Genomic DNA, 15,227 nt, shown 5'->3' with positions numbered 1-15,227 from the left:
AACTACAAGATTTTGAGTCTCTTCTTTATCTGTTCTTCACATGGTTTAATACAGACAGCACCACTCATCTGACACATTAAATAGATAATCTGTGAGGTAGGGTTGAGAAAATTTAAAAAGAAAAAAAAAAAAAAAATGGCCAAACATACGAGAGGAATATGCTTTCAAAGAACATTGACTCTAGTGAAGAAGGACATGTCTGTTCTTACAGTTAGTGCTGAATAACAAATGAGATGTAAAATGCAACAAAATGTGATATAAGAAAGCAGAGAACTCCCATTGGAGCTTGGGAACCACATTTTGATCTCCACTATCTCCCAGAGTTTGCTCAAATTCATGTCCATTGATGTAGTGAAGCTGTCTTATCTCATCCTCTGCTGCCCCCTTCTCCTTTTGATCTTTCACAGCATCAGGGTCTTTTCCAATATTCTGAACAGTCAGGATTTAAAGAGATAGGATTTTGAGGAAAATACTTGGGAAGGAATGGTGGAGCAGCAACAGCAGAGACTTGGTGGGAGAAGAATACAGGACACAATAGAAGAAAACTGAAGGAGAGAATAGGAAAAAAAAAAAAACTAACCAGAAGCAAAATGAAAATGTTGCCTTTGGAAAGGAAAGAGTACTATTTCCTCTTGTGAGACAGAACCAGGGACTAGAAAACTGAAAATATAGATACATTTTGAGACTGTAAGAATCAGGGAGGAGATCATCTGTGTAAGTGTAGGAGAATACATAATGCTGCACTGGTCACTGTAATAAGTCATGTAACAAAAGTAACACCAGGTAGCAGGGAAGCTAGATAGCTTGAAAAGTACAGTGGATTCAATTTGCATTGTGTGACCTCTCCAGCAACTTTTAATAGAGAAAAAGAGGCCAGTTTGACAACAGGCCAACGGCAAGAAATTCTATGTCCCCCATGAAAGCACTGGAAAAAGGGTTGCCTTTGTGGTACAAACTGGATAGGAAGGCAAATAAAATTCAAAGGGACTAGCAGATCAGTCCAGAAACCAGAATAAGGGGTTTCACTAAACCTGATCTGGAAGCAGAGAAAACACTGGTGGAAAGGCAGTGGAGCGACAGCCCTCCTGTTTGTCCTGAGGCCAGAGCAAAGCTCTGCTGCTTCAAAGAAACTGCACTCACTGTATGACCTCCAGACCTCTGTTTCCCCAGAACACTCACTACTAACTAAAGACATCCTTGCACAAAAGGATACTTAACATAACCTGGAAAGAAATGTAGGTCTAAGTCTGAATACAACCCCGGAAGTACACTGCCTCAAGAAGCAAGATATGCTATCACATGAGCACCACCACTATGTCTACATTTACAGGAACTACTTTTACTTGGAGACATATTTCAAATAAAACTGCTATTAAATGTCATATAAAAATATTTTTAAACTAGAAGGCAATAAGAATACCACATTCAACATGTGCAAATGGTATCATCAGCAACTTCATGAGTGAACTATATCATATGCTAACATATATTCAATGTTCTTTAAAGAAGTTTAACAACAACAAAAAAGGATAACTCATTAAGGCTTCACATACATCTATGGAAAGGCAAAAAGCAAAAAAAGTCCTAAAAAATTAAAACTAATGGTAACAGTCCTAGTGCCACGTGAAAATTCGAGGACTCGTAATAGTAACACGGACAGTATTCTTGCTATAATTCCTAATTTGACTGTTAGGAAGAAATACCCAGAAACTCACTTCTTAAAGGTAGTAACATATCAATTCTCACTGGAGATTAAAGTACTTAAGCCATTAGCTAGCTATAAAGTATTGCCAGTGCAAATAGGTTCTAATGAATGGAAAAATGAGCATTACCACACATAAAGCGATTCCACAGGTTTAACTTAAAAGCCAAAATAGTACATTTCATTTCTGATGTTAAAATTCAACTTGGATCAAATTAAACACAATTGATAGAAGCAAGAAATACAGTACAGCGATGAAAGGCCTGGGCTCTGGAGTCAGGCCAGACAGGAGCCAGTCTCCACCACCTCTCAGCTAATGAACGTGAGATACTTAGCAAAGTGCCAGGCAACCAGTCTTCTCTTCCTCCTAAGAGCCTGACAATGACTTAAAAGCAATCCTATTCTCATTGTTATTTCTGAACCTATCACTGGGCTATAGCTCTGGAATAGATGTATCCATCAAACTCAAAGATCTAGTCACAACTATTCCTCTGTCTGCTCTAGTAAAAATAGAAAACAGAGAAATCTTTGCTTTCCTTAACAGAATTCCCTGCACAACCACACACTTTAACTCCTCACTTAGTTTTAAAAGGGTGGAGTGGAGATTTCCACCACCTCTCTGCTAGAAAAAATCACTGCAAAACAGTGACAGTAAGAACAAAAGCTTGATTTGATATGCAGCTCTGAAGAAAAATCCATCTTAATCTTAAATGCTTACAGAGGGAGACAATGAGAACCCCAGCAAGGCATAAACTAGAAGCATGAGGTATCACAGCAGGTGGAACTGAGAAAGGCTATTTAAAAAAAAGGAGACTGTCCCAACAGAAGTCTGCCTTAAGGAGTATAACTTTGTCTTCCTGCTCTGTAGAATTTCAGCATTGGGCCTTGAAAACCACAGACCTTCCTAACTGCTGGTTAAAAAAAAAAAAATCTCCCCAAGATAAAAAGGAGAAAATATTTCCTTATCCTACAGGTGCAGAAAAGCAAATCATGATCTGACTCAGAAAGCCATTCTTGCAAATCGTATTCCTAATTAGTCAGTCTTATAAGGGCATCAGATTTTGGAAATTATTGCTATGTCCTATGAAAATAACCCTGGGATTTCTTTGGAAGGAATGATGCTAAAGCTGAAACTCCAGTACTTTGGCCACCTCATGCAAAGAGTTGACTCATTGGAAAAGACTCTGATGCTGGGAGGGATTGGGGGCAGGAGGAGAAGGGGACGACAGAGGACTAGATGGCTGGATGGCATCACCGACTCGATGGACGTGAGTCTCAGTGAACTCTGGGAGTTGGTGATGGACAGGGAGGCCTGGCGTGCTGCGATTCATGGGGTCGCAAAGAGTCGGACACGACTGAGCGACTGATCTGATCTGATCTGATCTGATGAAAATAACCTTTATTTATAGCCAAAAAATTAATTTTGGTATCTTGTCTTCTAAATAACTTGTTACTCTGGTAACAGTAAGTGATGTCTCAGGTTTTTGAAGGGTCCAAATACAAGCACGCCTAGCTGTTAAACCAGAAGAGGACCACTGACATGTGCTCTGTCCCTACAAGCCCAAAGTTAAAATGCAACCAATGACCTAGAACATGGGAATTAAACTACCTATCATTTCAGAAACAACAAAAAGATGAGGGAGAATGGATATAAACTTCTACTTGTGCAGGCACAGACTTTCCATGGAAGGATACTCAAGAATCTGATTAAGACCAGTTGCTCCCAGGGCAAGTGTTGGCAATTCACACAGAGTACAATAAGAAATGTGTCCCTGCTGCTGTGCAGAGGCCCTGAGGAAGGGAGTCCTGGGAAACTGGGAGATAAGAGCAAGAAACTCAGCACTGTATATCCTTCTGTTCCGTTTGACATTTGACTTATGTAAATGTAGTCAGTCACAAATAATTAAAATAAAAACCTGTAAACTGCTTTAATTACTTGCAAATATCCAATCCTTCCTATTTCTTATTTTGTTACTAAATCCCACTCTTCTTCTCCAGCAAGCCTGGCTTCAGGAAGTTACCTTAGCATTTCAACTTCCCTATTTTCAATGATATATCAACATACCCACAATTTGCTGACTTCATGAGTTATTTTTATTGTAAGACCCTTTAGAATCCACAGGATCAATGCTTAGCTTGGTAATTATCTGCAGGGTGTCTTATGATACTGATTTATGTTTGCCTGGCATATATATAGTCCCAAATAGTCAAGGGATCATCACGCTTTTTGTATACCATCAGAATCAGTAGGTAGTCAACAAATTCTTGAACAATTTGACAATATCAAATCCATAAAATTATTGACTCTCTTTTGCCTATTCTGACAATATATCTTAATTTACCAAACTGAAAATGTTAGGTATACAATAAGGTCATTGAAATAACCTAATTATTGAAAAAGGTAAAATATATCCAGTCAATAAAATATTATTGGGTATTATTGAACCTCTGGATGGAAGTTTCTTCCCTTTTAAAATGACAGTGATAACACACCTCTTTCTTAGCGCTGCTATGAGGATTAGATGATTTAATGTATTTAAAGTACTTTGAACAAGGTCTGGCATAAAGGAAGCACTTACTCTTTATTCTAGAAAAAATTTAAGGCAGCCTAAACATAGGCTGCCTTAAATTTATAAAAAATGCTGAATATGAACATAAATTCATAAATATGAATTTATAAAAAATGCTGAATATGAACATAAAACAGCAACACTAAAAACTGCTTATGTAATAAAAGCACAAGTAGAAAAAACTAGGACACAAACTATATTAGGATCACAACTGTGTTTTTAAAAACTATCAAACATTAAGAGTAAATTATAGAAAACTATTTTACTTATATGCAGTTCAAAAACAGGTACAACTAATTAATCTATGAGGCTAGAAAGACACTTATTACCCTTGAAGTGAGGAGAGGCACTAACTGTAAGGATAACTGAGAAGGGTTTTGGGGATGCTAGTTATGTTGTTTCCTGACTTTTGTGTTACCAAGGTATTCACTTTGTGAAAACCCATCAAACTGCACCTTTAGGATTTGCGCTTTTATGTGTATTACACTTCATTTAAGTGTTAAAACTTATATCTAAAACAAAAGATAAAAATAAAGCATACTCCAATGCTACTCACATTATATGCAACAGCATTATATGGTTTTTTATTTCCTCAATTTTAAAGATTTTCTGAAATATGTTTAGGCTGCCTTAAATTTTTTCTAGAATAAAGAGTAAGTGCTTCCTTTGTGCTAGACCTTGTTCAAAGTACTTTAAATACATTAAATCAGCTAATCCTCATAGAGGCCTAAGAAGGAGGTATGTTAATCACTGTCATTTTAAAAGGGAAGAAACTGCCATCCAGAGGTTCAATAATACCCAATGTAACACAGCATCTAGGTGGAAGAGCTCAATATGAACCAAGGTAAACTAGCTCCAAAGCTCAAATGCTCTGGACATTATACCTACACCACCTCTCTAATAGAAGTTTACCTTTTTATAGTGAAGAGTAAAAAAACATTATTAAGAAAATAAGTTAATCAATCTAAACCACTACTACTCTACTACTTTATTAACTTTCTGTGCAGTTATATGCTAAAATATAGGTGCAAAAATTGCATGTTGTAATAAGTGGTATAAGCATATGGAGTGACTGGAAGTTACTTAGAGTTTACAAAAGTGTACACTTTTTTTTTTTAATATACCTCTCTTCTATTCTGTTCTTGTCCATAAGAGGCTGCTTAATCCACTGGTTAACCAGTCTTTGTCCTTGAGGGGTTTTGCATTTATTGAGCAATGCAGCCAGAGACTGAGAGCCAGAAGTATCTTCAACAGAACCCTAGTAAACAAAAATAAAATAGGAAAGTGGTAGGCTCATTAGTGACCTTACTACGCCATGAAAAAGGATTACTTAATTTTGGAATAAGAACACTTAACACTGGGTACTCCCTGGTAGTCCAGTGATTACAAGTCTAAGCTCTCAGTGCCAAAGGCCTGGGTTCAATCCTTGCTTGGGGAATTAAAATCCCACAAGCCTCATGGGGAAGAAAAAAAAAACCTCTTCACTCCCCAAACTTGTGACAACAACACAAAACTTAACATTCTTCAAATATTAAACTGAAATGTACACAGAAGCTCCTTATCTGAAAATCAGACTTTTAATGTATTAATCTGATTTTCTGCTGTATATGTTTCTCCAAAACAATACTTTATAATTACTGCAATTTTAGACATAAAACTTCTTAAAATATAATTTTTAAAAACTGCTGTTAATACACAATTTACTCATAAAGTCAGGACAAATTATATTTATATACTTTGCAATTAGAAAAATACAGTAATTCAAAACTATTTAAGTATAATATTTCAAAATATTTAAGCTCCTTATTAAAAGTCTTATATTCTATATATAAAAGCAAATATTTTTAACTGGAAATATTTTTTTTTTACCTGGAAAAGGTTAAGGGCTCTCACTGCTGCAATATCCAATTTCATGTACTGGCTGAAGTCAAAAGTAGTCAGTTCAAACTGTCCAAAGTTTGAGTCATCTGATAAGAGCTCTAAAAATTTGATTACTGCAGACAAGGAAGAAACTGCAACCTAAGATTAAGAATTTAAAACAAAAGATGGCTATCACTAGAGTTCTAGAGATTAAAAAAAAAAAAATGGTAATATGAAAATAAATTTCAAACATTATCATTTTTCCTGGTATTTTTTTCCCAATTCAAACCAAGAAAATCAGACAAAGTTTAAATAAACCTTTTTAAGGCTAGAAAATGATTTTTAGGAAGTGAAAACTTACTGTAATAGCAACACTATTTATAATAGCCAAAAGAAGAAATTATGCTATTGTCCACCAAGAGTAAAAAGGGTAAAGCTGGCATGTTCACACTGCAGAATACTACATACAACAATAGATATAAGCACAAACAATCCACTACAACACGTCACAGTGCAGATTATCTCACAAACATGATGCTGAATAAGGAAAATCACAAGAGCACGATCTTTATGAGTCCATTTATATAAACTACAAAAATAGACCAAACTAATTCATACTGTCAGAGGTACTAAAGAAGGTTAACAAGCGGAAGAAAACATAAAGAGAGTCTTATGATCCCGGTACTATTCTGTTTCATGGGTGCTGGTTATGTGGATATTTATAATTCATAAAAATTTAGTTATACACTTATGATACATATACTTCCTTGTATATATATTTAAATAAGAAATAACTGTCTATATTACTACTATAACATAACATAAAGAAGCTAAGGACATTAAACTGATAGCCCGATGAAAATTCTACTTATATTTGGTACCAAATTCATTGTGAAGGTGCATATGTTTCCTAATTGATAACACAGTCATCTATCTGCCTCTGCCAAATACATAAGAATCTCCTGTTATGTCACCGTCAGGGACAAATGGTAACAATTTTTAGTAGCCATAAGACGCTTGTGTGCATGGTCAGTTGCTTAGTCATGTCTGACTCTTTGCAACCCCACAGACTGTAGCCCACCAGGCTCCTTTGGCCATGGGATTATCCTGGCAAGAATACTGCAGTGGGTTGCCCTTTCCTCCTCCAGGGGCTCTTCCCACCCAGGGATCAAACCGAGTTCTCCTGCATTAGCAAATGGATTCTTTACCACTGAGCCACCTGGGAAGCCCTCAGTAGCGTCTTCCAATTTTCAACACTACAGTAATTTTCTCTAATACAGCTTTTCCTTGACTTACGAGGTTACATGCCAATAAGCCTTTCATAAGTAGAAAATGCATTTAGTATCGTTAACCTACTGAACATCATAGCTTAGCCTCATCTGCCTTAAATGTGCTCAGAACACATTAGCCTATAGTTGGGCAAAATCATCTAATACAAAGCCTACTTTATAATATAGTTTAATAACTCAAAATTTATAGAACACTGTACTGAAAGCAAAAAATAGAATGGTTCTATGGGTACGGGTTCGTGACACTGTACAGGAGACAGGGATCAAGACCATCCCCATGGAAAAGAAATGCTAAAAAGCAAAATGGCTGTCTGGGGAGGCCTTACAAATAGCTGTGAAAAGAAGAGAAGCGAAAAGCAAAGGAGAAAAGGAAAGATATAAACATCTGAATGCAGAGTTCCAAAGAATAGCAAGAAGAGATAAGAAAGCCTTCCTCAGAGATCAATGCAAAGAAATAGAGGAAAACAACAGAATGGGAAAGACTAGAGATCTCTTCAAGAAAATCAGAGATACCAAAGGAACATTTCATGCAAAGATGGGCTCGATAAAGGACAGAAGTGGTATGGACCTAACAGAAGCAGAAGATATTAAGAAGAGATGGCAAGAATACACAGAAGAACTGTACAAAAAAATCTTCACGACCAAGATAATCACGATGGTGTGATCACTGACCTAGAGCCAGACATCCTGGAATGTGAAGTCAAGTGGGCCTTAGAAAGCATCACCATGAACAAAGCTAGTGGAGGTGATAGAATTCCAGTTGAGCTATTTCAAATCCTGAAATATGATGCTGTGAAAGTGCTGCACTCCATACGCCAGCAAACTTGGAAAACTCAGCAGTGGCCACAGGACTGGAAAAGGTCAGTTTTCATTCCAATCCCAAAGAAAGGCAATGCCAAAGAATGCTCAAACTACCGCACAATTGCGCTCATCTCACACGCTAGTAAAGTAATGCTCAAAATTCTCCAAGCCAGGCTTCAGCAATATGTGAACCATGAACTTCCTGATGTTCAAGCTGGTTTTAGAAAAGGCAGAGGAACTAGAGATCAAATTGCCAACATCCACTGGATCATGGAAAAAGCAAGAGAGTTCCAGAAAAGCATCTATTTCTGCTTTATTGACTATGCCAAAGCCTTTGACTGTGTGGATCACAATAAACTGTGGAAAATTCTGAAAGAGATGGGAATACCAGACCACCTAACCTGCCTCTTGAGAAATCTGTATGCAGGTCAGGAAGCAACAGTTAGAACTGGACATGGAACAACAGACTGGTTCCAAATAGGAAAAGTAGTACGTCAAGGCTGTATATTGTCACCCTGCTTATCTAACTTATATGCAGAGTACATCATGAGAAACACTGGGCTGGAAGAAACACAAGCTGGAATCAAGATTGCCGGGAGAAATATCAATAACAGATATGCAGATGACACCACCCTTATGGCAGAAAGGGAAGAGGAACTCAAAAGCCTCTTGAGGAAAGTGAAAGTGGAGACTAAAAAAGTTGGCTTAAAGCTCAGCATTCAGAAAATGAAGATCATGGCATCCAGTCCCATCACTTCATGGGAAATAGATGGGGAAACAGTGGAAACAGTGTCAGACTTTATTTTTCTGGGCTCCAAAATCACTGCAGATGGTGACTGCAGCCGTGAAATTAAAAGACGCTTACTCCTTGGAAGGAAAGTTATGACCAACCTAGATAGCATATTCAAAAGCAGAGACATTACCTTTCCAACAAAGGTGCGTCTAGTCAAGGCTATGGTTTTTCCTGGGGTCATGTATGGATGTGAGAGTTGGACTGTGAAGAAGGCTGAGCCCCCAAGAATTGATGGTTTTGAACTGTGGTGTTGGAGAAGACTCTTGAGAGTCCCTTGGACTGCAAGGAGATCCAACCAGTCCGTTCTGAAGGAGATCAGCCCTGGGATTTCTTTGGAAGGAATGATGCTAAAGCTGAAACTCCAGTACTTTGGCCACCTCATGCGAAGAGCTGACTCATTGGAAAAGACTCTGATGCTGGGAGGGATTGGGGGCAGGAGGAGAAGGGGACGACAGAGGATGAGATGGCTGGATGGCATCACTGACTTGATGGACATGAGTCTGAGTGAACTCTGGGAGCTGGCGATGGACAGGGAGGCCTGGCGTGCTGTGATTCATGGGGTCGCAAAGAGTCGGACACGACTGAGCGACTGATCTGATTTGATCTGATGGGTACAGCATGGTTGTAAGTATATCAGCTATTAAACCCTGTGATCCCACGGCTGACAGAGCTGCGGCTCGCTGCCCAGCAGCACAAGAAAGCCGCACCAAATATCGCTAGTCCAGGAAAAGGCCAAAATTCAAAGTATAGTTTCTACTGAATAAATATCACTTTTGCAGCATTGTAAAGTTAAAAAAAAAATCGATAGTTGAACCATAAGTCAGGGAATGTCTGTACTGGGATTATTACTCATACACAATGGCTTTTCATTCTGTCACACAAAGAAAGTAAAACAGATAAACTTAGTTTATAAGGTTCAAACTATTATGTGATAAGTAATCACTGTAAAATCATGATATAATAATAGTCTCAGTTTATTCTGGTTTGAAGTCAATTTTGAAAATTATAAGCAGCTATAACTTGCTCTTATTTAAATATACAAATTTCTATTTTACTTGTCAGTGATCCACTGACATAACCATTTGAAATAACCATTCAAAAAGGTTTCTAATATTTTACATAAAAATATAACTCCCAAACCATACTTTCTTCAAAGATTTGAAAAATTGAAAATAAACTTCAACCGTTGTGTGCATGTTCATATCTAACACTGAACACAAGCAGTGCCAATTTTTGAGCCAAACTGTTTAAATGTAACATTTATTTTGCAATTATTATGCACTGTGTATATTTCCATCCTTATTACTTTCTAATCTCCGCAACAATCCTTTAAGACATAATGAAGCTGAAGTAATTTATTAAAAACCTCACAGATCCTATATTATAAAACTTGAATAGTACCAACTATCTCACCAACCTACCTACGTGACTGTCTCACCTACTTAGCTGACAGTAATCAGGCTCTTTCTGGTGAAACCAGTAAAACAATAATCTCTTCCTCTCCCCAAGGATATATGTTGCGTAAATATAATGAAGTTATATTTAAGATTATGTTTGAATTTTTCTAGTCATTTTCACAAACTTCATCACAGATTAAAATAAGCTTAAAAATCAGCGATCCATTTTAGTCTTTGAAATACAGATGACAGAAGCAGCCTTCTAAAACATCACTATTTAGGGGTAAATTCACATTTGTAATCCACATACCTGGTTCTCCATTTCTGGCAACACAGCACTATTCATCTGTTCTCCCTTCTTGCCTTTCAACAACCGGTTGAGGTCCTGATAAATATCTTTTGTGGAAAAGTCAGCTCTTTTTCTTTCTGTGATCAAAATTCCTCCTCTCTGAATAACCTATTTTACAGGAAATATTTTAAATTACTAGGAGAACAGCAATACAGAAAGTTGTGCCACTGACAAATATAAAGTAACAACAGTTTAACAAACAGCTTATTAACCCACATTATATTGTTACACAACAATACATGAAGAAAATGTTGATAACATGTATTTTAAAAATCTATAAATAAAATTTTCGTGGAAATTCAAAATTAGGCTTACATGAAGCTTTCAAAAAATAGTCTCAGTAGTAAAAACTATCAACAGAATGATACTTGGGGAAAGTTGCCTAGATACTATTTATGCTAAAAATGCCCATCACAGATTTGCTAATTCTCAAGTAGTTCTTATCGTATTGGTGGCTCACAAGAAGAAAATAATTCTTAAAAATCTAAAATAATAAACCAGATACGTATACAAACAACAAAATCAGAACTTTGCTAAAATAGAAGAATCAGAAAAATAAAAGAGGCTAAAGTTCTACTCAAACTATTAAGAAATAAACAATCCTGAAGAACTGGATCTTATTTGTTACATCCATGCTAAATATGGGCATAGTTTTTTATTTTTAAAGGCCCTACATCACCTCTTCCCGACCCTGCATCCCTCAACTGTGAAAGCACTTCTTTTATTAACTGTGATCCCTTTAAGATGACATTCAGTTCAGAAGGAAAGAGAGGAAGCAGGGAGGGGGAAATTATCTGAGGGAGAACAAGTCTTAAGGAAGAGCTGGAAAGTCCTAATAAAGATACAAAGTTTCTGTCAAAATATATTGAAATGGTTCTGACTTTTAAATTTTTCTTAAATGAAACAGTATCATGTTACTTTAGAGGCATTCCCAGCCTTGGATTCTCTATCATAGACTCCATTCCCTTACCTGCCTCAGTTTTCCCATGTCTCCAGCAGTCTCCCCTCCTGGCATAACACACTCCTTTGGTCCAATCTGAATCAGGAGAGCCTCCAGATTGGAGAACTGATCATTATCGGGGAACTCACACAGTCCCAGCTTCCTCTGTGTGGAGTCAACATACCCAACTCCGACCTGTCTTTGACCATCGACTGTAGACATTTTAACACCCACAACACCAATGGAAGCAGACATATCGTTGTTACCAAAGAGAATATCTTCAAACTGAGAAAGATTACCTGGAGAGGCCTAAGCAAAAATAAAGAGAAATTTTAAGAAACTGTTCAATGTACTTTAATATTTCACTAGCTCCCCACTCCACTACTCTTGCCTGGAAAATCCCATGGATGGAGGAGCCTGGTGGGCTGCAGTCCATGGGGTCGCCAAGAGTCGGACACGACTGAGCAACTTCACTTTCACTTTCATGCATTGGAGAAGGAAATGGCAACCCACTCCAGTGTTCTTACCTGGAGAATCCCAGAGACGGGGGAGCCTGGTGGGCTGCCGTCTATGGGGTCGCACAGAGCCGGACACAACTGAAGTGACTTAGCAGCAGCAGCAAACAAAAATTACCCAACCTAGATGAATTTTATTAACATTTTCTTACCAAACAAAAAAATACTTATAACCATGTACTCCAATTAATATTACCATACTTTCTATAAAGTATCCTCCCTAATTTTCCATAAGAACACTTGGGCAAATCTCAAAACAGCAGTATCAAAAGTGATTTTTTAAAAAAAAGTGCTTTTCAGTTTGAAATGTGGCAGCTAGGTTTACACTCACTCATTCATCAAGGAACCCAAAGGGATAACCCTCTCAATGGTATGCTTACATTTCTACAGTCTGCCAAACTACCTATTGGTTACACGTATTAGAATTTTCACTGAGTAGTTATATCACATATCGCATTATTAGCTTAAATATTAACCTTGGATAGTCATGTCTCTATATCAATATATTTGTAAAACACATATTGTTCTAGATCAATGATTTCCAAATAAAGGGTCTTTGACCTATTTTCAATATTTCAAAAAGATGAGAAATCTCTTTAAGAATATACAAGGCAACTAAAGGGCTTTTTTCTTTGCTTTTGGCTCTACTTGTGTCAAGTCGGTGGGTTACAGCAGTTCAACATGATCAGAAGCTGACAGCTGCCTGTTAACATGAGGCATTTCTGGGGCAACTGACGGACCACAGTATGAAAACTGGCATAGTCAGAAATAGTACAAATGAGCAGTGACCGCCAAACTTAGGCAACCCATAGCCATCAATAGTTCTTGGATGTCTTTAGCATCATAACGGTATCTTTTCACAATATGGTTCTGAATATACTGTAACTCTGTATGAATCGATTAAAATCTGGATCAAAAATGAAATGGAGGGACTTCCCCCAGTAGTCCAGTGGTTAAGACTCTGAGCTTCCACCACAGAGGGCTTGGGTTCAATCCCTAGCTAGGGATCCTGAATGTCTCACTGCTACTGCTGCTGCTAAGTCACTTCAGTCGTGTCCGACTCTGTGTGACCCCATAGACGGCAGCCCACCAGGCTCCCCCGTCCCTGGGATTCTCCAGGCAAGAACACTGGAGTGGGTTGCCATTTCCCTCTCCAATGCATGAAAGTGAAAAAATGAAAGTGAAGTCGCTCAGTCGTGTCCGACTCTTAGCGACCCCATGGACTGCAGCCCACCAGGCTCCTCCATCCATGGGATTTTCCAGGCAAGAGTACTGGAGTGGGGAATGTCTCACAGCTCAGCACAAAAAAAGAAAATGTTATGGAAAACTGTTATCTGATACTCAAATTAAAAAGCACTGATTTACGTTTAAAAGCACAATTGTAAACACCATATTTTCACATACATACTTCAGATTTACACACAGGTTATGAAGCATATCTTTAAAAAACTTTCAAAAGTGAACCAACAGCTAATAAAAATTGAGTTTCTGACAGTCCTTGAAAATGGTAAGACTGGTAATCCCTGAACTAGATGGTACTAAGGTCCCTTCCTGCTCTGAACATACTACCGAGAACACAGGGAAAAAAGTCATTCACAGGAACTTCCCTGATGATCCAGTGGTTAAGACTCCAAGCTTCCACTGCGGATGACACCGGTCTGATCCCCTAGTCAGGGAAATAAGGTCACACATGCCACTTGGTGTGGCCAAAAGTTAAAAAAAATAAGTCATAGAAGTCAAGTACCCTAAATATCACTAATACTTTACAACAGAATCAATAAGCTAACAATTAAGATATATCAACTTTAGCAGCTTGTAAATCTGAACTTTTTAAAATGTCAGAATGAAGATACTACATTTTAACCTGATCAAGATACACACTTAATGCTTTCCCCCCCTGATCTAAAAGCTAGGAGTTAAAAACAATTCATCTAAAAGGATTCTGATGACACAAAGGAGTGAGGTGTGATGAGCTGATAAAACAGTTAATCACCTAAATTCATGATTCCACATTTTGGTATTGTTACTAACTGAGCTCTGTGAAGAGTGAGATAGAAAAACATCATGTTTTGGTACCCTCAATTTTCTATTAAAATCTTTCAAGATGTAGGATAATACTTTTAAGTCCCACTTTTCTCAGTAAAGTAGCAATGAGAATTCTAAGGAAACTCCATCATAACGTGTGCGCGCACCCATCCTCAGTCATGCTCAACTCCTGGTGACACTATGGACTCTAGCCCACCAGGCTCCTCATCCACGGGATTTTCCAGGCAAGAATACTGGACTAGGTTGCAATTTCCTCCTCCAGGGGACCTTCCTGACCCAGGGATCAAACCTAATTCTCCCGCATTGGCAGCAGATTCTTTACTGCTGAGCCATTGAGGATAATACTCTCAGTCCCACTTTTCTCAGTAAAGTATCACTGAAAATTCTGAGGAAACTCCGTAACACAGGATGCTAAATTCTCTCAGATGTAATCTTCAGGAAATGTCTACATTTTCAAAGGGGGGGGGGGGGGGGTTGGGGAACGGTGGTGGGAGGCAACATGGAAGGGATATTGAAGAATATTATTCTTGGGGCAGCACCAACATCACATGTTTAAATACTGCATACACAAAAACTTTCATAGGCCTTTCAGGTCAGAAAACATCTTGAAAACCTTCTCATTTTATGTTTATAAACAGACAGATACAGGAGAGGGCTGGGAAATTTGCCAAGATCACCCAGAAGAGAAAAGAAATGAGATGCACCAACTACAAGCCCAGAGCAATGTCCCCCGCTTACCATGTTTATTCCTTTGCAAGGATAAATCTCAATTCCCCAACATTTTAAGCTTTATCCTGTATTTATGTGCATGTAATTGCTTTAGTCACCAAGTTGTGTCCTACTCTTGCAACCTCATGGACTGTAGCCCGAACGCCTCCTCTGTCCATGGAATTCTCCAGGCAAGAATACTGGAGTGGGTTGCCATTTCCTTCTCCAGGGGATCTTCCTGACCCAGGAATTGAACC

At 38.0% G+C, this 15,227-nt stretch overlaps 1 protein-coding gene across 1 annotated transcript in view; it reads right to left on the bottom strand.

Annotated features, from left to right (window-relative positions):
• The window catches only part of MSH2 (mutS homolog 2), a 90,244-nt gene that overhangs the window by 61,401 nt on the left and 13,616 nt on the right, over positions 1–15,227 (bottom strand). Inside the window, exons 3-6 of the mRNA XM_006048042.4 lie at positions 11,732–12,010; positions 10,723–10,869; positions 6,142–6,291; positions 5,397–5,530 (exon numbers count right to left, since the gene is read on the bottom strand). Of these exons, the coding sequence (XP_006048104.1) occupies positions 5,397–5,530; positions 6,142–6,291; positions 10,723–10,869; positions 11,732–12,010 (710 nt within the window). The remainder of the gene's footprint in view (positions 1–5,396; positions 5,531–6,141; positions 6,292–10,722; positions 10,870–11,731; positions 12,011–15,227) is intronic.

This window comes from Bubalus bubalis, chromosome 12 (genome assembly GCF_019923935.1).
Source record: "Bubalus bubalis isolate 160015118507 breed Murrah chromosome 12, NDDB_SH_1, whole genome shotgun sequence".
NCBI lineage: Eukaryota > Metazoa > Chordata > Mammalia > Artiodactyla > Bovidae > Bubalus > Bubalus bubalis.
Note: the sequence above shows the minus strand (reverse complement) of the source record. Positions and strands in the feature narration are given on the sequence as shown.